The sequence below is a fragment of the Bacillus rossius genome, chromosome 1, assembly GCF_032445375.1.
Source record: "Bacillus rossius redtenbacheri isolate Brsri chromosome 1, Brsri_v3, whole genome shotgun sequence".
In the NCBI taxonomy this organism is placed as follows: domain Eukaryota; kingdom Metazoa; phylum Arthropoda; class Insecta; order Phasmatodea; family Bacillidae; genus Bacillus; species Bacillus rossius.
Window position 1 is genome coordinate 356550998 of NC_086330.1, and position 26768 is coordinate 356577765.

The following is a 26768-nucleotide window of genomic DNA, read 5'->3' on the forward strand; positions in this document are numbered from 1 at the left end:
CAATTAAGCCACTATAGCTCGCTGGTAATTACTACTTCGTGAACCTGCGCTTAGTTTAAAAACTACATGAGCTGCCTGTGAAATGCATTTCTTGTGATACTTCAATCTGCTAGTGATTACGGCTTCCTGAACCTTGGTAAGGGAAGGGGGGTGTCAGCAGGTGTGGCAGATGAGTCAGAATAAATAACACACTAAAATGTTGCGAAGGGGAGAGACGAGAGTTCAGGGAGAGGGTTACTTTACTGGCTGCTAGCCAAGGAACCCCCCCATCCTCCTAGTTCCACTTCCAGGTGACCTTCCTCGTAAATCGCATCATTCTTTGATTTCAGACTAATGGCTTTCGAACTACAGCCATAAAACTTTTTTTTTTTTTCTAATTTATTGCTGCTTGCTGTTTCGTAAAAGGCTATGTAAATCACAGTGAAATGTTGTGGTACGTTTAATCTTTTGGCTTTGGGCAATCAGCGGGTGCTCATACAGCAAACGTGCAACGGAAAGGAATATCTTTGTACGGTTTAACCCGCGACCGCCTGAAACTGGGGGTTTCACACCATGTAGGGTGGTTTACACCAACCTGCGCATGGCTAACTCTAAACGTCTCAGCCTGGCTCATCGCCTGCTTCCCACGGAGCGTCTTATTGACACTGCACTGCAATTGCGCGTCTTCTCAGCCAGTGGAGTAGCCTCCGGAAGCTCGCTAATTTCAGATTTTTGCGCTACTGTTTGAGGCAGAAAATTTCTAGTAAGTAATGTATAAATTTACTAATAAAAATTTTTTCTTTCATTTCTATGTGTGTTGAATTGTGATTTTCCCTCCATAAAGTATTATTCATAAACTCACTATAAAATTTTGGGGTTGCATTATATTCAGACTCACGTTATTTTCAGGTGAATGCAGTAATAAAAATAATGCAGTTCAATGCATGCGTGCTTGAGATTGCTTCAAAATGTTAAGGCCTGAGCTAACTCAGGTTGTGCGAAATCATTTATTGAACTGGAAAATTGGCAAACTTATCCATTCCCACTTGCGTGTGTTGTGAGCGCACTCACTGTCCCCGATGACGCCGACGTTGGTCCGGATGAAGTCGAGCACCAGGCACAGCAGGTCGAGGAAGTACACGGTGATGCAGAGCGCGTCGGCCACGTACGCGATCGAGCACAGCCAGTCGAACATGGGCCCCAGCTTGGCCTGGCAGTCGACCACCGCGTCGCCGAACACCCTGACGCAGCGCTGGAACGGCGTGCCCACCTCCGTGTTGCAGATGTTCACCACCGACTTGAGCCAGTGGTACATGTTCTTGATCAGCGCGCCTGCACACACACACACACACACACACACAACACAGCGTGACGTGGATGTTCTGCCTCGCCGGGTTAGTGGACGTCGATATAGTTTTAACAGGAACACTAAATGTCAGTGTGAAAAAAGGAATGTGCCAATCAAATGCTCAAATCCTCGAAAACCATCAAGTCCTTAGTATTCGAAGGATTCAATATTTGAGGAAAAAGAAGAAAAATATTTGAAGAAATAAAAAATTAAAAAATTCAACATTGATTACCTCTCAAGTTTACTCATATGTTTTCCCTTCATTATTAAGCTACCACCATTCTCCAAGATATTGTATTTTTAACAGGTAATATATATATAAAATTACAATATCTATTGATTCTGAAAAACTTAGTTTGTGAAGGATTGAATGTCTCAGCACCATAGTTAATATTTTTAATTTCTTGTATATTTTATTATATTTTTATTATATTCCCTCGAGGCCTAGATTTGAATTCGAGGTGTATATTCGTGGTACTCTTTGGGATTTGAATTTGCGATTTGGATTCGAGTTAATTGGGTTTTGACCCATCACTATGTGGAATACAAGCTGCTCGAAAACTGGAAACACTGTGATGAAATTTAAATTGACACTAACTGTAAAATGTTATGGTCATGATGAACGAAAATGGAGCTGCAAGATGCACTGAATTAGATGGTGTTGAGTTAAAACAGGTAAAAACCTTCAAGTATCTAGGCAGTGTATTGGAGGGAGAGGGCAAACACAAGGATAAAATTGTAAGGTGATGACAAGAAGAGGATGCATTTTACAGGTGTGTGAAGGATTTGGTATGGAAGATGGCGGTGCCATTTAAATACAAACAATTGTTGTACAATACCTACTATGTGCCCATAGACACTTATGGAGCAGACACTTGGACTGTAGATAAGAGAGATGCTGGGAAGATCAGAGCAATATAAATGCAGTTTATGAGGAGTATATGTTGTCGATTACGAGGCGTGTCAGGATCCAGAATGAGATACTGCAAGCAAAAGCAGGAGTACAGGACTTGAATGAAATCACAGAGAAAGCAAGACTGAGATGGTATGGCCATATTATAGATGATACGACGACGACACTGACGAACACAGTAGGATTCATATTTTTTTTTTAGGTTCATCATTGGATTTATCTCTTTGACATAGCTGATTTAGGCTTGTTTTCTGTGGGTTTATGTTTTCATTTTTATTTCTTGATTTGTGTTCTTGATTTTTTTTACCATGATAAACAGTACAAAACTGCAATGGCATACGTCCAAGAAATAGTATTAAATAAAAATTCCCCATTGCATGAATCATTTAAACTATGTACCGCCATACATTCGATCTGCCAGAAATAACTCATTCTTTTTTTTGGAAGGGTCTGTGTGAAATTATTTGAGTCTACACTTAATGAAATTCCTGAATGTTCTTGGTCAAGACATTTGGTTGGCAGTAAAATTGAATGTGTATTATTGTGGTTTGTTATATTTTAACAAAAAAATTGTTCTTAAAATGAAGGGCACTGCATCACTTGTCGCGCTTTAAAATACTGAACTGTGAAGTGAGGGGGCTGACATTTTTTCACACACTGTTGTATTCTGTACGTTGCTAGCTCATTGTGCAGGAAATCTACATTTTAAAATGTTACGTACACCCATGTGTACAGTTTGCTGCTAGCGACACCTTGCTCTCTGTTATAGTTCTTTGATTTGTCCAGAGTGTCTGGTACTTGATAAAAAGAGGTCTATAAAGCTCCTAAAAAAAGCGAGCGAAGCCGGTCATTAAAAGGATACAAAATTTACCTATGCCGATAATTATTCTCTTGATCGCCATGAATGCCTCTTTCAGTTTTTCTGCGATTTTCTTGATGAAGGCCATGGCTTTGTGCAGAGCATCCCTTATCATGATGAACGGCCTCTTGATGGCATCTAGGATCTGCATCAAGGCGTGTTTCAGTTCCTCCTGGTAAAAAAATTTTATGAGTTTTGACAGTATTCCACATAACAATGTTCTATTTAGGGCAGACCAGGTGACATGAAACAGTAGCATGCCTGTGGGGTAAAGAGAAAGGGGGAGGCATGCTCCTAAAAAAATTGTGAGTGATTCTTTTAGTACTCGCCAGTGATGTGCAACATCTAAACTTGGAAACGAGGAAATTCACGTGTTCTCATGTTGCAAATACACTTATAATATGAAACTCTGACACAAAATTTAACGTAGAATTCTTAAAAATAAATAATACAGTGTGTGATAAATATACAAAAATTGTGTTTTAAATTACATTTCTGGATGCGAATCACAGATAGTTTCCGCACCCGCCGATAGGATTCTATGCTGGAGCAGCTGGGTCAACTATTGAATCATTTTATTAGCAGACAGAAATTTTAAACTATATGATGAATTGGCTATCATAAAAGAGAAAACAACTTAAAATAATACTAAATCATGACTTTGGACCTGATTTTCGACAATGAATTTTATTAAAAATACTGCCCATCTCATCATAATTCACTAAACAGTTAATACTGTAAAGTTTCTCTTTGTCTTTGTGAATTTTGATTCGAGCCATCTGCCACAGATGGCAGCACCGTAGTTGTTACACATTTCCGTTCCTTGACTTCCGTGACATTCATGAAATTACTCCCACCAAATGCTGTACTATATCGAGAGCTAAGATGTTACGCATCAAAAATAAATCTTTGAGGGGACAGTTCTTCTGAAAATTTTGCTTCAATTTTATTTCAGAAACAAGAGTTGAAGTAAATATAATTTTGTCATTTGCATTTGGAATCAAAAAAATTGCAAATAATTGATCATAAAATTTGAAATTAAAAATGTACAATAATGTTTGTTGTTTTTTCATGTTTTTCTTACAAATTCTAAGTATACTATTAAAATTATGCTAGTTAATGACTAATGTATTAATAGAAGGAAATCAAATAAAATAATAAAATAATTAAAATAATCTTTATTGGATGGATCTTGAAAGTTCTGAAAGTTTGTATCTCCTATCTCTCTTTTACCTTTTTTTTCCTATAAAAAAAATATTAGTACCATGTAGCGATGTGAGCTTAAATAGGTGTAGTGAAACTACAAAGATATGGTATTAAAAAAAAGTGTAAATCAATTAAAGTAAACACAGAATAAATTAAATAGTGCAAGCTTACTTGAAAATGGCATAATTAAAGACAACAACATATTGTTTAAGATTAATTACAAATTGTATCTTCTAGATATTAGTGACTTTTTGCTTAACACACAAATGCACTGCAGATAAATGAGAAATGGCTTTTGAAGCAACCCAATCTGCCTACTCTAGTGGCTGTATGAAAGTGACAGAAATGCAGATAACAGTATTGTCTTTTCATTTAATTGTAACCAAAGAGTTTGCTTCCACCATGGCCCCTACTCCCCCACATCAACCCTAGAACTGACCCTGATCCACCCCATTGTGATCCCTCTTTTTGACTTATCTGCCACTAGCGTTAAAAACTGTCTTTAACTTAACCATGCACCAAACAACTTAAATCATATTAGTATAAAAATTACTTCATTTTTTTCAATTTTTTTTATTACTTTCACTGGCTATCCCTTAAATCAGATATATAACTACAAAGCAATCTGCAATCACTTATCACTGGCTATCCCTTAAATCAGATATATAACTACAAAGCACTCTGCAATCACTTACTCAACATAAAATAAAATGGACTGTACAGATTTTAAATATCACATATCGGATATCATGTGACATAAATATGTGATCATCATTGTCATTTAAGACATAATACTTTTCACTGAAATTAACAATAAATACACTGAACGTTACGAACAACACAGGAGTAGATTGATCTCTCCGAAACAACTAGCATACGACTTGTCCTTGGAACTCTTCCTCCGTAGAAGTTGAGGGCATTATTGCCTGAGTCACCTGAGAGCGTTTTGCTCCCTCGAGTAAAATGGCCATCTGCCCAGACTTGTTTCCGGCACGTTAAACGCGCAAAAGGGCGCTCCGAGAGTTAAAAATTCAAAAAGATTCTTGGAGTATTTGGATTTCAGGATTTACAGAAGGGGGGGTGGTTTGAGGGAGGGGAGATGTCATGCCAACTCCCCTGCGTACGCTCCTGACCTAAAACCCCGTGGTACAGTTAGCCCTCCCTACAACCAGAAGCTGTGTCCGCACGCCCGCGCTCGTGGACTGGTAACTCCAATATGTTTTATTATTAAGCGTAATTATTTTTAAAAACTACGGAAAATATGTGTGTGTGATGTGATATTTAAGTTCGAGCATTGCAATGTCGTAATAACTTCCTAAATTGTTAAAAACCATAACAAATTATATTTTAGTACTTTTTTTCCTTCAAATCTAGTACTTTTTTCTCGCCTAATTTGGTACGGAATATTTTTTTCCTTGTGGACACCCTGGGCGGCAGTGGAGGGACACCCACCACAGTGCAGGTCATCGACTCGGACAGGATGTTCATGTTGTTGATGGTGTTGCGGCCCGGGCCGGAGATGGCCAGGATCAGCGTGTACGCCATGAGGGCCTGCCGACCTCGGCTCGAGAACAGCTGCGGCAGCAGCAGGAACACGAAGCACCTGCGGCACAAACTGGCGGTTCAGAACAAAACTACGACACGTGAGTAGCTGAGATTTGATCGTAAAAATAAATAAGGAAGGATTTTTGTCTGAAATCCTTGCAAAAAAAACAAAATCAAGAAGGCTTATATGGTGAAAGTAGTATGTGTCTCTTAAAATGTCAAATAGGTTTTGGGGTCATTAGAGACAATGAGAAGTAATAAAAGAGAATGGGGAATTGAAAGAATGCATATGTTTGGGAAATGGAAATGTCCCGAGAAAACCCAATGAGTAATGGTAACGTCCACCACATTTATCACTTACATTAAATTCTATTTTAAAACCAGCCAGGAAACGATTTCTTGTCGGGAGGTGAGTGATGTAATTGTGGCCACTCTGCTACAACAATATTATTTCTCAGATGTGCTTAAAAGCAAAAATTATTTTGTGTTTCATAGATCCAATGCTTCACACCATGGTTGGTTAAACACACATGTTGGCTTCGCAGTTGCCAGTAACCATTTTATCACATAGCATCAACTACATTTTAGCAGATTTATGATATGTTACCATTAAATGTGAATAAACAGCAAATTGATCATAACAGCAGTAAAATTGAAAACGTTTGGTCCAAAATCATTTAAATACAACACCTTTGAAAATTTTAACCCACTCCCTTAGTGCTTGAAATACATAACTAACTAAGATGTTTTTAAAACTAAACCAAAGGCTGTGAGGTATATTTAAGTGATAATAATTAGACTTAAAGTATTATCATTAAACTCATTTTGTCTGGCTACATTTCACTGTATATTACAAAATTTTCCTTGATCATTACACATTTCTATGTTAGACTGGATTTATTGTTATTTTCGGTACTATCACATATATTGCTCATGTGTGATGTATCTTCTTCTGATCCTGTATTGTTTGATTCATGTGTCCACTTTTAATTATAACGTACTGTTTCTGTATCATGTATTTTTTGTTAGTTTATAGCATCACTGCATGGCATCCTGAAAGACCTCTTCACAAGCAACTGTAATAAATATTCCCCATCACCTCTAATATCCTCCTTCCAAATAATTCACATTTGTACAGTTTCTGTATACGAGTCTTAGCTATTTGGAACATAATAAAAATAAATGCATTGGAATGAATGAATAAATAGCTATACAACCAGAAGCACCTTGAGAAAAACCCACCCACCTGCCCAGTGGCGTAGCCAGGATTTGTGTATGGGGGGTGTTAAGAAGCATGGCCCCCCTGTATTAAAGCGGGGGGTCCGGGGGTCGTCCCCCGGAAAAATTTGGATTTTATGGTGTAAAATAGTGCTATTTTAGCAGTTTTCAGTTCTTAAATTTAAATATTGTAAAGGTAAAAATTTTATTAATTTTAATATGAAATTTTTTGAGTGATGAATAGGAAATTAATTAAATATTTGGTGCTAAGGGGGGGTTTGAACCCCTAACCCCCCCCCTCCCCCTGGCTACGCCCCTGCACCCGCCAATGACGATACCTGCTACAATTACCAAGCATACCGACAGGGTCATTGAGAAAATTTAATGTACACAGTTTAAAAAAATTGTTAAAATTGTTCACGATACCGTGGCCATAACTGTAAACATATTTACTTTTAGGGTTTTCACACAATTCTATAAGCAGTAGAATCATTATTTTCATCACTCTATCAGAGAAAACTCATGCATAAAAAACCAGAGAAAGGCTCAGTTCAGGCACGTGCCGTAGATTTTTCGTGAAAACGGGATGAAATCATAAGTGTTTCAAATTAATATGTAATTTAATTTTCAGTCTCTTTAAAGCAATGGTTACACAGAGTAGTAGGTATAATGGTTACAGAGTAGATAAATGAATCGATAGATAAACTGCACGATGCAAACGTACTGATATTTTCTATCCGTTGTGGGCTCAACCATTATTTACACATTACCATTTTCATTTCCTTTTCGACACTTCTGTGGCCCTCACATTCGCTCGGCACTTCGCTTCGAAGCGAGCTTTTCTTTGACTTGCGTTTTCTATAATTCTGAGCATATTTACAAGTCTTATGAGACAATATCTTTAATTATTTAATAATTTTCAATTTAATACAGATTTTCACATATATTCCGGCAAATAAATTTATTGTCTCACTTTGGGTCCTACCAGTACTCCACAAGCTCATCACAATGACACCTGAATCAATACCCTAGCGGAACATGTTTCCACGCTACACAATTTATAACTTTACACCAAGCTAATTCGTAACAATCATGCTCATGCGCCTACACTGGTACAGTGATATCAGAGGGAAAACAAATACTACGCGACAAACACGTACAAACATGATCTGTCCGCTGTGGGCACAACCATTGTCGATGCATTATTAACCTCGTAGTTATTAGCGTTTAAAATCTGATGATATTTTGTCACACAAGAAAGTTTGACTGACTATCACTGTAACAAGTGAATAGACATTTTCATGTAAAAAAAATTTTCAAAATTTCAATGGGGACCCCCCTTGGCCCTGCATCTGGCTTTGACCCCGCAGGCCCCTAGAATGAGACACGATTCAAAATTGGCTTGGTCTTGACTTTGGCTTTTGGCAAGTTGTTGCTTCTCTGTAACACTGTCGAGTTTTTTCTTGACTTATTCAGGACTAATAGTTAGCTAAAATAATTTGCATAGCAGTGCAAATTTCCCTATTAACCTGTGGCACTGTTCACCTGATAAACTCTTCCTTGAGACGAATAGATTTTTTCCATATTGAAGTTATCTATACTTCTCATTTAGGTACTTAATTTTATATTTAGGTGTTTAAAACTAACTAGATGTCATAGTGGTAAAACATTGGATCCATGTTCGGGAGCTACCTATGGTTGAACAGAGATCCAGCAATTTTTATTTTGTTTTTTTAAATGAATTTGCTAAAATCTTATTGAGTTAAAAGTGGGGATTAAAGTTGGAAAAATCTGTTGTTTTCAGGGTTCAGGAAAGTAAGTTATGTAAGTTATGTAGTGGTTCTCAAACATTTTGCAGTATGGCACATTTAATTAATTAATTAATATTTTCTTTATAGACTTATTTCATGTGGCGAAGTTAAGGCATGCCACCTTGTCTACCACTTAACCACAGATATATTATACAAGAAAAATGTAAAGTTACAACAAAAAATACATAACTAAGCTAACCTAAATAAAAGACAATAAACAAGAACATGATAAAAACTTACAAATTACAATACAAACTAAAAAAAAAAAAATAATAATTGTAGGTGCACCATATACGAATTTCTGAGAAATATGTTATAATAATTAACACCTCACAGATGTATGCAGATGGTCAACTCAAGGCTTGTTTACAAACATTTAAGAGCAACTACAGTGCCATACTGAACTAAATCACTGTTCGACAAAACCTGTAGAGTAGTTCAAATAACACACGATAATGTCGTGTTAAAAAAAATAGCGGTAGTATCCGTAATGAAGTGGCATACTAGAGTAACTAAATACATGTATTTTTAAATCTGGACGAATATTTCTCTCAAATACCATAGGGTGCACCGGTGTACTCTGACACACACTTTGAGAACCACTGCTGTACAACTTTGTACTGTGGGATGGCAACGGCAAACCGTCGCAGGGTTCCCTGGTCAAATCTGTCCTGCTCGTTGTCGCCCATGCCACGATGGTTGACCTTGTCAAATTTTAAAAGAAGAAAGTTCATAAAAAAAAAAAAAGAGGTTTCGGCCCAGGCGTGTCGCCCTGCGGGTCGGTACAACCTGACTCTCAGCGAGAAGGCGAGTCCGAGCGTCAGCAGCAGTGCGAAGATGGTGCACAGAGCTGTCGCAGCGGTCACGCTGTAGTGGTACTGGATCACAAGGAACGTGAAAATCAAGTAGGTCAGCACAACGCCACCTGATAATAAAACAACAACAAAAAAAAAAAATAATTGTGCCCACGTTTAAAGGCAAGATTGATTAGCGATAAAACTGAAATAACAGCAAAATTTAAGTCAATACACCACCAAACATAGAAATGTTAGTCAATGCACCTCCAAACATCGAAATGGTTGTCAATGCGCTTGCTTAATGACAAAGTTTACTTTATTATTATAAATTTTTTTTTATAAAATCTTGGCTTTAACTTTATTATAAATCAGTGACACCCAACTTCATTTGTTTTAAGGCCAGATATCATTTTGGAAATTAAGCTGAAAGCCAGACATAGATTAAAACAATACTAAATATCTTACCAAAAAAAATTGTAATGATTTTATATGCTAGAGATTAACCAATAAATACAATGTGTGGCATGTGATAAAGTAAAAACCCTTAAAATGTAATTAGGTTTCCATGAAATAATTCACAGATTGTAAAATTATTAATAAACTTGTTGAATTTTTCTGTTAAAAGTATTGTAGCTTGTGGACAATGTATGCTGACAACTTATTTTACATATATGTGAACAATGTCAGCTAATACATAACAGTAAACAGGCTGCTAGTAGCCATCAACAAGAGTGTATCCAGCAGATAGAAACAGGGGCAGGTTTCTGCCTTTCTGAAGTGGGAAAAAATAAATAACGTGCAAGCAGCTCTGGTTGGAAAAAAATTTGTATCGAAACCTCACAAACCATTGTCCTAACACTTTATTTTAATGATGTTCTCGCTCTGGCTATTGTTTATTTTTGTATTGCACCATGGACCCCCATGAAAGAAGATGAATTCCAAAAAATACCCCCCATCCTTTCCCCTTCTGTTGAATTCTCGAATTTGATTTGAGTTGGTTACCCCTTAGCAGTGGCGTAGCAGGTGGGTGGCAGGGATGGCCCCCGCCAGGGGTGCCGGAGCAGGGGGGGGTGCTGCCGCGACGGTTTCACGGTTACTGAACGCTCCCTCCCTCTGTTTTAATCCAAGAGTCCAGTCATCTTAGCTACGCCACTGCCCCTTAGGCTATCACTGTCATAAATAAAAAAGTAAAACATTAAAGATCAAGTGACAGTCTGACATTGCATTTTTATGTATAGACAAAACTTCAGGCCAAGCTGAAAGTACACCACATTCTGAACAGTGCCATTTTTTTAGGGGGTTGTGAGGAGAAGAGGTCACTTACCCCAAACCATGTTTATCAGAAAATTTGAAAATTGTTTTCAGTGACTTTTTCAATTTTTACGTCAAATGTTTGAGTGTCTCTCCACACACTTGATAGATATATATGTATGTGTGTGTATATGTATATATATATATACACACACACACATACATACATACATACATACATATACACACACACACACATTCACAGCTGACCCAAACAATTAATTTGGATATCCAAAAATACCAACTGTTTGTTTATAGTTTTAAGTTTTCACTTCTGTCGGCAATCCTCATGACTGCTTGGAATTTTTTTTTTTTTTTTGTGTTCTAACACTACGATATTCAAGTAAATATCTATAGTAAAAATTACTCTGCCAGTTTAGCACCCCCAAAATGCTGCGCCTAGGGCTAGAGTCCCTTCTACCACCCTCTAGATACGTCCATGTATGCGATGAAGGGGGAAATATATCCTGCCTTGAAATCCTAAATAAATCCATCATTCCCATGAACAAATGAAAAAAATTTGTAAGCAAACAATGGGAAATGTGGTTTTTCATTTTCCCCTTCCCTTCTCCGCAAATGAAATGCTGTGTATGCTCCTGATGTATGCTGTTTTTCGGAAAACATACTGATTATACTGTGGTATTTCAACACCAATATTTGGTATTAATTTATAAAATTTCTCTTTTTAATAAAAATTATAACTTTTAATAGAATTTTGATAGACAATATTTTTGCTGAACATTAGCATATGAAAAATTACAATTTTGGTTGAGAAGGGGGAAGGGAACCACTTTTGCCTGATAATTGCTTTCAAATTTTTTCCACTTGTTTGATAGATATCCCCACATCTGCCACCCTGAGTACGCAACTGCTGCTGATCAATTGATTGAAGACCAGCAATCCCTAAAGTAGATACTACATACCAATAAAATTTTGTATAATTATGTATGTACTTACCAAGGAATCCAAAAACACTTTTAATAATGTAGTTTTCAAATGTGTTCTCTGAACAGAGTCTTGTAAAAAACTGCCTAACACAGTTGTCAGGTGACAGGGTACAGCATGCAAACAGTTCTGAAATTCTTCTCCAGAACCTATTAAAAAGAAATGAATTTCATGTGACAATTTTTGTAGACAAGCTAAATATAAATTTACAAGCAACATTTTTTTTAAATCCATTTACCTAACCCAAAAGTGATGATATTTGTCAAATATAGTATAATTGGGTGAAATTCCTTCATGTATTCTTATTGAATTATGTTTTTCATGTTCATAACGTTGTAACTTTCTTTTAAGTAAATGTGCTCTTATAGAAAATACAAAATGAGACATATTCTTGATGTATCACTTTATTACAATCACATGAATCTGACAAGTTAACATGCCACTCTACACAAACTCATGTTTTGATAACTTATTTTGTTTCTGTTTGTTGATTTCAGTGTTTAAAAATATATATGTAAGTTTATATATATATATATTTATTTATGACGTTCCATAGCATACCTCGTCATATATAAATTAAATACATAAAACAATTATATATTTGAAGTCATAGAACAATGATTTCAAGTCTGCTGTAGCATGGTCTCAAAAATTCTAAGAATTTGTATCTTTCTTTTGATTGTATGGAGTTTTTAAAATATTCAAAATTGAATGATTTATTTAATATGCATAAATTATATTGAAATCGTAACTATAATTTTACGATTTACACCGCGGGAACATTTAAATTCAAAAGTAACAGGAAACAGGAACTCGGTTGTTTTATGTTTAATGATGTGTTCGTCGAATCGCCACTAGATCGCAGTGCTACTCGCCAAGTTCAATGGAAGACAAACCACTTTTTGGAATGTTGCCATACATATTTTGATGCTAAAGTGTCATGTCTTTGACTTAATTATTTGCATTGGTGTAAGAAACAGCTGTAGTATGTAATCGTTGAGCGTTTGCTGACTACGTGTCTATGTAGATAGTTAAATTGGACATGACGTGTGCGGATAATTCGTATATTCTTTCCGTGATTACGAGATATGTGCGTTTTGTAACCAGTAAAATTCTTTAATTTGAAATATCGTGGATTGCCGAAATGCGTTTGCTTTATGAATTGTTATGCGGTCCACATGAGTTTTGACAAGTTGGTTTGTTAGGGCAGTAATTAAAACTTCAAGAGCTTTTATTTTATTCCGAAATGGCAATGACTCTGTTCACTAAGGTAAGTGTGGATTTTATAGGTAATTGTTGAATTTCGTTGAAACGTATATTTCGTTTTAGTAAAAAAACTAAAACTGATACAAGTTATGTGTTTGTGTTGTCTGTTTTTAAAATGGACTTAGTCTTTCCTCATTTGTCGCTTATGACTCCTGTAGTTTTTTTTTTGGGGCCCTGTCTATTCATTTCTGAATAAATACAAAATGATTGAACAGCTATTCTTGGTAATTTTACAGCTTTTAGCTCTTTACATATTAAATAAAATATGTTGCTGAAAGCAGGGCTGTATATGTATCATAAGCTCACTGGGCAAAAAATTAGTCACCCCTGGAGAAATCATTACAAGCATCATATATAATACAGTGTATCTCCGCCTCTAGGCTTGATAACTACTCGATTCAGTTAGGAAGTGAGTCCACAAGGTTGTGCATCCAGGTTAAGCCACTCGCTGACGATTTGATCGTACAATTCCACCAAACCTAAGAGATGCTGATGTGGGCATTTTGCCTGCTGTTAGAACTTGTCCAACAGATTTCAATGGGATTCAAGTCAGGTGATTTTGCAGGTCAATGGAGATGTAATAGAGTGGGGGAGTGTTCATAAAACCAGTCACATATACATCCAGCCCCATGAACTTTGCTGTTGTCATCTTGAAAAATCGGGGTATCAATAGCGTAACCATGATGCAGATGTTGACTGAAAGGCAACACCTGATCATCCAGAATTTTTAAATAAACATGTTAGTTCATGTTTGTGGTCACCGCAGTGAGCGGGCCCAATACAGGATACGAAAAACAACCCCAAAACATCTGCTTGAACCTGACCTTGCACACATCCAGGATGAAATGCTTCATTTGGCCTTTGGTGCACTCTACGATGCGTGTCATTGGCATACAGGCAAGAAGAATGTGATTTGTCAGACCACATTACATTCCGACAGTCGGCTACAGTATTGTCCACGTTCAATGATTCTAGCTCATTGAAGATGCACAGTTATGTGCCGGTGTGAAAAATGGCCTCTTTTGAGGTGACGACTCACAAATTTTCATTGCATGCAGTTCCCGTCGCAATGTTCACTCGCTAACGGGTTGGGATGTACCTTCATTCACTGACTGCAGCAGTTCTGTCTGGTTTGGAAACAATCTTGATTCACAAGTCGTGAAGTACGTCTCCGGCCCCTGTGTGGGGATCTGTTTCCGACCTTGATTCTGATGTCCGTTTTGTAGCCATATGTAGCACACCACTGCTTGTAAACACGTTGAACAGTCCGCCTGCGAAATACTAAATCCAGCAAATTCATGCACCGTATGGCCATGGCTACGGCCAAACACAATTGTCCCTTTTTGCCACTCCGTCACATCTTATATTTGCCCATGTTGACGTACACTGTCCCCTTGAAACCTAGTCTCACTGATCGCTACAGCCTTATCCTCACAGTGCGTGTGTGATTGAGCACGGGACTGATTTTCTGTGCCATCTGTACATGCTTAATGGTCCATCTGTGCGTGTGTACTAGGGTAACTAATATTTTGTCCGGGGAACTTATAACTTGCACATTAGCCTAACTAAGTTGAGCAAGTTTACTATTAAAAAAAATAATAGCAACTTGTTTGCGAATACATTTGTTGTGAACCAACTAGTGCAATGTAAGACTGCTAACTTGCTCAGTCTGGCTTCTTACTTTGATCCTGTGAGTAAACATTAAGACAAGTTTACTTTTCTCACTACATACTTGACATTGCTGTGTAGTCATTGTTTTTTTCTCAGTAAATAGTTGACGGTACTAAATTGTAAATAAGTAAAAGGAATTGTTTTTTTTTATTTAACACAAAAAACTATTAAAAAGAAATAAAAATTATTGAAATTAATACTGCTCAAGAAAAAAATTTAACCTGATGTCATAATTCATGTTAATGAGTAAACGTGTGTTTTAGGTGATATAAATTGCTGAAAAAGTGACATCATATTGTAAAAGTTCTGTATCATGTAAGTTATCCAAGTCTATCACTTGATCCAAATGGTATGATCCTGAATACATTGTTCCTGTGGTGCATTATGCTTGCTGTAAATAGTTTATTACATTTAGTACTTTTGAAGATCCTGATTATAGCAAAAATATTGTGATATAACAATGTATTATGATTGTACATATTATCAGTTCAAATAAAAATCTGAAAATAAATATTTTTTTTTTTACTTACTAACATTGTTTGCATTATAATATTTTTGTTATGTTCAGGATCTTTCGACTTACTAAATTAAAACAGCATGCACCATGTGTCACAGGATCAATCATACAGGATCATGCCATCAGGATCAAGGGACAAACTTGGATTGTGATATGGAAAAATTACCCATCATATAAGTTTTTTCACTGATCAGTAGCTAGTAAAATTGCCCAATGTGATTGACACTATAATTGGGTAATGTTAGAAACAAAACACTGATTTTAAAATTTACAGAATTCACACATACAACCTCAGCAGATCAAGTAACTAGGCATAACCAGTAAAAACATCCTTACATCTTAGTAAATAGTTTCAGTTGCTAAGTATAGGTTCAGACTGCCTCATGATATGACCTGTCAGTTACTACCTTTAAATGCCAAACCAATTGGGCTACATAAGCCTTGAACCCCCTCCCACCCTCCCCCCTCTCCTCTTCAACCCTTGTCTCTTCTGAGGTAATATTCTTACTGAGAACCTTTTGTGTAGTGAAAAAATAAAATTTTGAATATACTTTTTTCGAACACTGGAGACTTACCTGTGTTTACCCTGAAAACTGGGTTTCTGAATATCTACTGGTTTCTGCGAAATCACAGTTTATATATAGCTTACATTACAATACAAGTGCATTGATGCTGCTGCTGCTGCCATTTTTTTTTGTCTTTTCTGTGTGGGTCTGCGTGTTTGTTTTGGGAACATTTTGTAAACAGAGGTATTGTTATGATGATCAAAGGGAGTTAAGTTGAGAATGTATCACAGTTATAAGGAAAACTTTAATGTTTCTATTTGCTGTTTGTTTTTGTAAGTAACTAATTGTATTATGGAATCTTGGTTTTCTAACTTTGCTTTCAAAGTAGTATTTTGAGTTGTGTAGTAACAAATTATTTGAATGGGAGCAAAAAATTTAAAATCATGAGTGGTTGATTACGTTAGGTTAGCTACATTGTAGATGGTTAGTTGGGTTAGTATAACTATATTAAAAATACTGTAAAATATTTTTAATGGTTGCTTAGAAATATCAGTTTAAAATGTAGCTATCCTGACCTAAACAACTGTCCATGTGATTTCAAAGTATTTTTTTATGTTCCTAACCTTATGTAATTAAACATTTTCACAAATTAACTCAATTTCTCCTAATCATATACACACACTGAAACACATAGGAAAACAAAAAATGGTGATAGCCCCTTCAATGCACAGGTATTGTAATGAAATCTATTAAAGATGATTTCTCAGAAACCAGTAGGAATATAGAAACAGTTTTCAGGGTTAATATAGAAATGTCTCTAGAGTTTGAAAAAGGCATTTTCAGATTTTTATTTTTACTTTGCGTAAAAGCCCCTCTATAAGAATCAACTACAGATATCTGCCCTTCCTTGAACATAAGGGGTTTAACTATCAAACATGGGGAAGAAAATTTTTCTACCTAAAGTATCCGGGACTCTCAAGTATCAAACGTGAAACCTATGGTGTACCAGTTGGTAGAGCTGTGTAACGTCTCCAGTAGGCAGTGGGGTGCCTACATACAACAATAGATAAAAATAAAAGTTCATATAATACATTTTATAATATACTGGGCTGCAATGACACAAGTCAATTATATCAGGTATAATTTTTACAGTGTAAATGTGTATCATTCATAACAAAATAGCTTATTTTATTTATTTAAATTAGTAAGAATTTTGAGAAGTGTTAATGGACTCAACTAGAATACATATTTCAAGATGATAAAAACATTATTAAAATAATTTTATCATTAGCAGATTCACCACATTTAATTGTTATAAACAAACACAAGTTTCAATAAATATATTTTTAGCAAAAAATAATATTTTTGCACGTGTAATGGGCGTAGCTAAAAATATTTTGGGTTTCTTTGATATCAAATAAACTTTAAGCTTGAGGCACATTTTTTTAAAATTTTAAACGTAGGATTACCAGACGTCCTCTTTTATCTAGACATGTCCTTTTTCATCTATACATGTCCTCTTTTTATAGGTTTTGTATTGTCTGGATGGATTTTCTAAGAACCAGGATATTTCCACATTGTTTATTTTTCTTAGTAGAAGTTAGAGGAAAAAAATTATGCTTCTATTTTTATTCCGCAAGTATATAATTTTCATTTTTTTAACTTTGGTGAAGTAATTCTATTGAATTGTCCCTTTAAATACTTCCTCTCCATGGGGAAACACTATTAACTGACCCCAAGTGAGATACCTGAATAAAAATATTTCTGCATCTTCTGATTTTTTTTTTTTTTGGCTGTTGTGAAAGAAAGTTTCGTCTGGTCAGTTACAGAAATAACATGTCCAGTCATTACTAAGTATTAAGATTCTCTCAAAAAAAAATTATGGTTTTGCATTTTGCACTTTAACCTATTTTCTACGCTAATTAGCTGGATAATAAATTTAGCATAACAGTATATCAAATACCGGTAACTGTACATTTTTGTTCTCTTTTTTTGCTGTCAGTTATTTGTGCATGTCTATTTCGGTGTTGCTCATCTGGCAACCCTGGAGAAACGGGACATGTGCGTGTGTGTGTGCGCGGAGCAGGTTCTTTGCCGGTGTTGTACTCGCCCCAGGTTGGGAATATCTGTATGCGTGCGAGCGCAGGGATTGCTACTTGCTATGGAGCAGCCCTCTGTGTCTGGGCTGTTGACCTCGGAGCTGCGGCCAGACTGTGGGAAACTTGAGCCGTTCCGCCAGGATTATAAACATTCGCTACCTTGTTTCCCCCAAACAGGAACAAAATTGCAATCATGAAATGTGTATTCATTCACAAGTAAATACTGATCAAATAAAATTTGTACCTGCTGAATTGTTTTTAATGCTATCAAATGGGATTAATACACAAAAGTAAAGTTTTTTTTTTTTTATGAAAACTATGATATGGATCTTAAACAATGATATGCAGGGTCATCATAAGGGAGAAAATGGGCCAGCAAAATTTTCAGGGCCTGAGCACTAAGGGGCCTGTTTGAGTTCTGAAATATTTATTTTTTTGCTTGTGCTTATCCTGATAGTTGGACAAATTACAATTATTTTGCTAATAAAATTAATGGGAAACTTAAAATGTTTTCCAGACCACGTTTACAGTTAATGTTAACTCTTAATCTTTGGATGTACATTCAACTGCTTACTTTATTTCAATTTTTTTTTTACGTTAAAACACAATTGGATAAGTTACACAGAACAGTTATTGCTCCTGGGTGACAATGTTTCTGATTGCATATCCAGTTTACATCAGCATATCTTAAAAATCAAAAATATTTTTGGTAATTGTAAAGTTTCAAATCACGAACACATTCTGCTGCTTATTTTGTTTTAATATTTTACTTAAAATGCAATTGGACTTGTTGCACAGAACAACTCCTCCTGTAAACAATGCTTGTATAATTTTATACAAACACTTAGTACATTTTATATATATATTTAAAATAAAAATTGTTTTGGTAATTATCCAGATTTGCATCACAAAGCATCATATACTTTCCTTATTTTAATATTTTATGTTAAACACAACTGGATACAAAGTAAGAAAGTTACCTGAAAATTGTAACTTTAAAGGATAGGGAGGGGGCCTGAAAGAATTATTTGCCTGCAGGCCCTTAGGTTCTCTTGATGAGCCGAACATGTCACATGGTAGCACCATAGTTATGTGACTTACACTTTGGTGATGGATTTCATAGTGGCAAGCTGCCCTGGCAGTATGTACGCTCATGTTTTGCAGCTCCAATCCAGGAAATGATCCAGTTTAAATTCTCGTGTGTTCTTGTTCAATTTTAACTTGGCCCTCGTAAATTCAATTTTTGTAATGTTTACTTGTGGCAGACTTGAAAAAAATGTTAATGTCAATAGCATTTTATATAGTTTGCTTGCAATTATAGATTTGTGAAATGGATAAGCAAAGCTCAGTGAAAATAAACTGGCACAGTTTTTTTTTTAAATTAAAATATAAATTTTTCCATTTATTATTTTTTTTTTGCTTTGATTGTTTGGTTAAATATGTGCCTTACATGCTTAAAAATAAAGTTCATAATGGGCATTGTATGTAATGCTAGTTTTTTGAAGCAGAGTTTGTCAAGTCCAAAGCTGGCCTTTATAACCCACTGATAGTGACTCAGAATGCATAGTTGAATTTCTGATAACACTGCCTTATCTTTTGCAAACTTTAATCATCTTATCATTATCAGTCAGTGACCAAAAAATTCCTGTGTAGTGTTTTGTGGTTTATCTACTGACAGCCATTGTTTTTTCAACAAATATAACATGAAATTAACTATGGGTAGTGTAATTTTTTATGTTTTTGTACATAGAAAATTTACAACTGTAATAACCAAATTGTTATGAACCTAAAAGCAGATTCATCTGATTATATAAATATATAAGTGTTTTGTGTGATTGCCAAATATCAGTGACTATAAACACATACATACATGAGTTTAACTTTTTCTGTTCAAGTCTTTTCACTATATTTCATAAAGCTGCATGAAATGTTAACATAAGAAAGCAGCAGTAATCTTCATATGGGCTAAAATTGTTTGTGCTTTACATAAAAATTAACATAACTATAGATACAGCAATGCTTTTCTACTCCTTTAAAATCATTCCATTAAAGTTTGAATGTCAATTGAAATTAAAAAAGTTTATCAAAACTGGAAAATGTCTGAAATGTTTTGGCTTTAGCGTGACTGGATGATTCTATACATTTTAGTTAGTATGTATAAGTTTAGAGCCTTTAGTGTATTAACTCATTAATTTTTACTAAGAAGTTTTTTTTACTATTCATTTTTTTTTGTGCTAGAGATCTATGCATCAACATTTTACAGTAAATTGTGTTGTTGAATGCTGAGTTAAAAAAAAAATTCATGTCTCGCTTCAATTTTTCAGTTGCATGTTAAATAATATATATATATGTTTATATTGTATATATGTATATATTTGTATTAATTGACTTGTTCTATATCCCGGAGTCCTTACCTTCATATGGGATCTACAGAACAAAAATTGAATAAATAAAATAAATAAAAATAAGTACTAGTTTGAGCCTGTCCACTTAGGTCAAGTAGGAATTTTCTCTAAAAAAGGTTTTATTTAACTTTGTAACTTGAAAATCGGCATGTTCTTGCTAATAGTAAATCTTTTTTCTAATCATGTTTAGTTAATATTATATATAAAAATTGACCTTTTAATGCAAGAAAGTGTTGCGATGAAATTTTACTGAAAGGTCCTGAGATAGCCCTGAAAGTGGTTTGCAAGGTATTTGTAGATGCTCTGAGTTCTACTTGCAGCTGATTTGCAAGTAAGTAGGAGGGGAGACTCGTGACTTGCGTGGGAGCGCCTGTTGCTTGCCAAGGTTAGCGGGGCGAAGAGAGCTGATCTCTAGGTGCCGCTCCCAGCCGGCGAGAACAAGCCGCATTCTCCGTGTGGGAACACCTAGCAACTTAACTATCATAGAGGAGGGCCAGAAGTAATAACATTTTCCATTTCCCTCCTGGGCTCATCGTGAATGTGTTTCTCTCACTCTCTTGCTCTCTCTGAATTTCACAATTATGCTCATATGTTTTCCTTGAGCACGTGAGAAAGAAGTAGCTAATTTGGTTTTCATCTTTTTAGTTGTGTTTTGAAACATAAATCACACTGTTTTCTGGATTTTGGAATGTTTTAGTAATAAAAACATATGGCTGGTCATCTGGGTGGTAGACATTTTTTATGTGAAATTCAACTTATTCCATTAAAGTAGATAACATTAGATAATGGGAGAGAGAGTGAATATGTACGAATGCAAGTTTTAATTGTTTGAAATAATAATTGATATAAATGAAAATGGCATACTGCACTTTCTGATTATTTTGGTTTTGGGCATTAGACATACATTTTTTAATTGGCATCCTATATTAATTTACTGCAAATAAAAATTGTCTTAGTTTGGGGGAAAATATTGCATCAATTTTATTTTCAAACAAATTTTTGTTCGGATTTATTTGCTGTCTGTCCTGCTGAACCATACTGATCTTGAAAAATATCTAGTTGTCTCAAATTAAATGTTAATGCAGGTATTCTCTTGATCTGTCAAATAATTAAATCTAGTAATATTCCAATTTAATTTTTTGCTTTCAAGCCAGACAGTTCATTGTAGCTGTACCTCTTGGAAGTTAATTTTAATGAAAATAAAAGGAAAGGAAATTTAATAAGTTAAATTTATATATTATTTTTATTTTAGAGTAGTCTTTTAAGTTGCGTAAATAGACAGTATCTACACTGAAGTGTACGGTGATACGTAGACATCAGGCTGTATTAAAGTGGACAGACCGTTACCCGAGAAAAGCGGCGGTGATGGCTATACAATACTGTCGGGAGATGATTGCATTGACCGGTCGGCGCCAGTGAAATAACGTGAGTGGATTAAGGGGGTGGGGGAGGAAGGGGGGGGTGTGATGTGCAGTTATGGACCAAGAAGGCGTGTAACCCCGGGGGGAGGAGGGGGAGAGGTGAGACGCGGGTGTGTGTGGGTGTAATGCGATCAATAATGGCCCCCGGCTGCAGGCGCGCCGCCGAAACTGGGGCACTGCGGTGTTGCCTTCCCTTCCGAGGGCTCGGGCGGGTTTCGACTTGCGTTCCGCTGCGTTTGTGTGCCGGGACGTAACCAGACTTAAGTTTCCACCCGGGGCAAGAACTCATCTTGGCGCCCTCCCTCCCTTCCCCCCCTTTTTTCCCCTTCAAATCAACCAATCCATAACCTTGCCCAACATCTCATATCTCCACCATATAAGTATTATATCCATTATTCCAAATATTTTTGGTTCAACTTAGATGCTAAATAAATATATTTATCTGCAGTCATATCATTTTTAATTCATTGCAAGTTGGATAGTGCGCAAAAAAAAAAACACCTGTTTTTAAATATTTGAAGATTAGGCTACATGTATGTATCCTAAAGTACAGATTATTCAGTTTATCTGCTCTCCAACTTTTTTTTATATGTTCTAACAACGATATTCAAGTACATAAATATGTATTGTTAAAAAAAAACTGCCGGTTGTAGCCCCCCCCCCCCCCCCCCCCCATCACGCAATTGCTGCGCCTGGGGCACAAATCCCGTTTGCCCCCTCTATTTACGTTCCTTTATTTTCCTCTTCCCCCACTTACACACACACACACACACACACACACACACTTTGTACCTTCCACGTCTTTTCATGACGGGCAGTTCAGGAATGTCGCGCTTTTCGCCTGCAGCGTTTTTTTTTTTGCTCTCCGCATGCCTCCCCCCCCCCCCAAAAGCTTATATCTAGAGCACTTAAAATGGCAAACTGTTAAATTATAATAGGCATGCGAACGTAGTAAAGGAAGAAAAAAAACCTGAACACCAGCTGAGAGCAAGAGTATAAAAGCCACACAGGGTCCAACGCTGGCCAATAACAGTCAATGATACGAGGTCGTACATGATTGGCCGATACAGAAGCCAATGGAAGGAAAGTAGGAGGCCTCTCATGAATGAATAACTACCTGAAGGACACCTTGGCAAGCTCTCAGTTGATTCTCAGCCCTGAAGATGTCTACTGTAATGCAGACCGAAAAGTTGATACATCATACAACTGCGACACTGCTGAATATATCTTGTTTTATTAGTTAAAATTTGTTTAATTTAAAATTTTTAAGTAGGTGAACTGTTCAACCAGGACATTATGAACACATGGAATATCAACGGCGACACGCATACAGGCAACTTACATGTATGCTTATTTTATTCAGAAACTTTCCCTCCCTTCCTTAAACAAATGACTGGAACCTGCCGGCGCCTGCCGCTGCGCGTGCAGCCTGAAGAGTGTTGCAAACCCAGATGCTGGTAAGCGCGAAAACTCTTTTTTATTACGACTTCAAACATTGCGAAAAGATTCCACAAGAAGCCGAAGTTGTCACCGAGTTGAAGTCTGCGTTTCCTGAACGGCCTGAAGTAACAGTTTCTGGAACATTACGCTAAGGGGAGGAGGTTGCTACAATGGGCAATGGATTGTCGCGGCCGTTACCCTCCTTCCCCTCTCCCTGTATTTTTCCTTTGAGTCTTTTGATTTGGTGAGAAGGGGGGGGGGGGGGAAGTAATTCCAAGACGTTCGGGTAATGTAGCGAATAAACACCATCTTGTTTCCCTAACTCGCGGACCGTATTCCAGAACGTGTCCAAACAGAATCCCGGTAAGAAATAAAATTGGCAACGCGTTTAGTAAATGTTACTCTGCGCGAGGCTATGAACTGGTTTCAACCCATTGTAGCGGACGTTTCGTAACAATATGTCAGGGGAAAACAATACTAGAGATAGCAGGACCATCGCACAAAAATAGAACCGCCGTTATAATTATCTCAAGTTCTTTTTAAGTTGTAATTATTTATTGTTATTACCTTTAAAGCGTACGAATTGTATTCCAGGATAGATTCGCCACCATAAAGTTTAATTTGGCACACCACAGCCATCTAGAAGAAATCAACAAAAAAGCGAACTCTGCACATGTGCAAGATTTGGGCAACAGATAGATTATTTCGACAAATACCTGGCCTATACCCCACACCAAGTGTTTGCGTTGTATATTTGCTTTCGAGAGCTGGTGATTAGTTTGACATCCGGGGAAAATAGGTTGTGTGTATGTTTGTTCATTACTTTCACAGCTGCAACTTTTATCTCCGAAAATATATGCTTATTATTTTTTTTCTATTTGGGCCTAATAATAACTTTATGTAATTTTCACTAACGCTATTCAAAATTAATATTTAAAAAATGCACACAAAATCACGCAACCAAATGGAATGTGTGTGGAATTCCCTGTGCTACAGGACCGTTGATGAACATAGCCGCCTGGCCTGGTGTCCGCGGCAGGATTTTGCTCAGCAATAGTCATAGCTTGGCGTGGAGTCACGCTGGTTGCGTGATCATTTCACTCGCCTTTCACCAAGTGATGTGTGATCGATTCCCGACGAGGTAGCGCACGGATAATTCCCCCCTCCCCCCCCTCATCCCAAACACAATTGTGAAACGTAGCGGACGTTTTCGCGAACTGACGAGTTTCATCGCGGTGCTCGCTTCCCCCCCCCCCCCCCCCCCCAAATTCATTTATTCCAGCACTGCTCCGTTAGCTCGGTGGGCCACAGCAGAAGCAAAGCATTAAAAGTAGCGACCAACGCCAGTGCTATCGATAGTGTCTCTCGCTCTCAGATTGCAGTACAGAGCAAATGGCACCCATTGTTGCCAGATTGATACTATACCGAGCTTGTTGACACTAACATTATTTCATATTCGATGATTTATTTTAAGTTTAATATATTTTAAATTTTACTAGTTTTTCTCTATTTTTTCAAGGCCATTAAATATAGCCCCTTTTGATAGTTATTTTGATAGTTACAACAGTTGTATAGGTATATTATGAAAGAAATATATAAATTATTAACACCAATTGATATGTTACGGGAGAAACTACTTATGGCATTCGGTCACTATTAATAACCATTCCATTAATTAATTTCTATGGTCGATCAGAGCTCAATTTTTTTAATATTGAAAGAGTTAAAAAAGAATTGATGGCAATAATGGTTGAAATAAAGATGGTGTCGTCCTGATAATTTTCTTAGACGAGAGAATGGAATATTCTCATGATGGTCTTGATGAAATACAAGAAACTTTATTTCCAAAAATCTTATTCCAAATTTTATTCTTTAAAATATTTCTTAAATTCATTTTTTTTAATTATAAAGTGTGTCTAAAACTTTGGCGCCCTTTTGCATACATATATCTGGCCACATGGTATTGAAACAAGGACAGCACTAATAACAGTTGTTTATTGGAAAGAGCGTAAATGCCCATTAAAATGCACACTGCAATCTGAGGTTGAGACGCGCTACAGGATGAGATTTTTCATTTTCAGAGGTTGGTTTAAGCGTTACTGTGGACAATTGCTAGTCTGTGTTGCCGTAACTTTTCTCAAATTTGACAATCTTCACAAGTAGTATTAAGGTCTACGCATACTTTATTTAAAACATTTTTATGGACATATGCATTTGCTGGTTGGGAATGACATATTTGCTGCGACATTTGCAGAAGAAAGTTAGCTTATTTGAACACATTCAGAACAATATTGTTTTCCAGTTTCCGAATTGACTGGTGTGCATTCTGGGTCCATACCGGCCGTTAGTACGTTCTTTGAATGATTCTTGCTACGAGGAAAAATGTTTTAAAAACTGATCCTTCTGCCACTGTTTGAGGAGCCTCCCGAGTCAGGGATGTATGTGTGTTGAGGCGGGATGATTAAGTGCGACGCTCGCTGGTGCTTCTCGCGCCGTATCGCCTCTAAGCGCAAAGAGCTTTGAACTGGCGCGCAATCTTCTCGTCGAACTTAGGACAGCTGTGATATTTGAGTGGTAACCATAACGTTATGTGGCGGATAAATGAAGATAACAGTGTAAATGCAAGTCCCGTGAGTGCTTTCAAAGATATGTGCCGGGTGTTTTATACTTATCCCCCCCCCCCCCCCCCTCGAATACACACGTTATAGCCATTTTCACTCTTTAAAAAATATAGTTTAAAAACGAAATACGGAAATACTCACAACGCGTATTCTTGAATGCTTTTCGTACACACTCCACTGGTATATCATCAGTAGGTAACAGCTCCCTTATGATGGCGACTGCAATTTCGACCGAAACATTGGTGAATTATTTGCCAAGGACACAACCCAGAAGCCAAACTACTTCAGACAATGGCCGTGAAAGCCTGCGAACATTAATATCATGAGCAGTTTTCAAATCGCGTGTTTTCTTGTGAAGCTCTGCACACCGTATTTGTGCCTGGGTAGAAGGGGCCCTTGAACAGTTATTTGTAAACGACACCGTGTAGTCGTCAGTGTTTCCTAAACATGTCATTATTTGCAAGCGAAATTCGGCGAATGGGGGTACCGCTGGTACTAATATCGAGAACAGTCAAATTCAGCACAGCCTTTACGGGGCGAGTCGTGCGAGACACTTCCCGCTTCGGGCTAGACAGCAATTGCTTCTCCCGTCCCACTCTCGTTTGCTCCCCTCTTCTTTCTTGTTCTTTACGCCAGCCCTCTCCCTTTCGTGCTCACTGTTGTGTAACCCCAGTTTACCGTCTTTCATTTCTGCGCAGGATAATTATTATGCTCTGCCCCCTCTCCCCTTCTCCAGCGAACGCGTCAACAACTTTCCTGGGCAGGCACCTACGCAAAAGCACCACCCGACGGCATTAAGGCCCGGGTCTCGCACGCCGAGTGGTTTGGTTTAATTTTCTTGTCATTACTGTTGATTCCAGTCATTTAATAACCTTTTAACAGCGAAAATT

At 36.8% G+C, this 26768-nt stretch overlaps 2 protein-coding genes across 3 annotated transcripts in view; one reads left to right on the forward strand and one right to left on the reverse strand.

The window, feature by feature from the left end:
- LOC134528273 (DC-STAMP domain-containing protein 2-like) overlaps window positions 1-12403 on the reverse strand; it is a 57734-nt gene extending 45331 nt beyond the window's left edge. Inside the window, exons 1-6 of one of the 2 annotated variants that reach the window (XM_063361755.1) lie at window positions 12171-12403; window positions 11945-12081; window positions 9669-9804; window positions 5758-5908; window positions 3112-3271; window positions 1051-1311 (exon numbers count right to left, since the gene is read on the reverse strand). In XM_063361755.1, coding sequence (XP_063217825.1) covers window positions 1051-1311; window positions 3112-3271; window positions 5758-5908; window positions 9669-9804; window positions 11945-12081; window positions 12171-12319 — 994 coding nt within the window. In that variant the 5' untranslated portion in view covers window positions 12320-12403. The remainder of the gene's footprint in view (window positions 1-1050; window positions 1312-3111; window positions 3272-5757; window positions 5909-9668; window positions 9805-11944; window positions 12082-12170) is intronic. The other variant, XM_063361756.1, reaches the window with a different exon arrangement.
- Window positions 12404-12855: 452 nt separating this feature from the next.
- Window positions 12856-26768, forward strand: part of LOC134528276 (unconventional myosin-Va) — a 138138-nt gene continuing 124225 nt past the window's right edge. Inside the window, exon 1 of the mRNA XM_063361758.1 lies at window positions 12856-13202. Coding sequence (XP_063217828.1) covers window positions 13179-13202 — 24 coding nt within the window. The 5' untranslated portion in view covers window positions 12856-13178. The remainder of the gene's footprint in view (window positions 13203-26768) is intronic.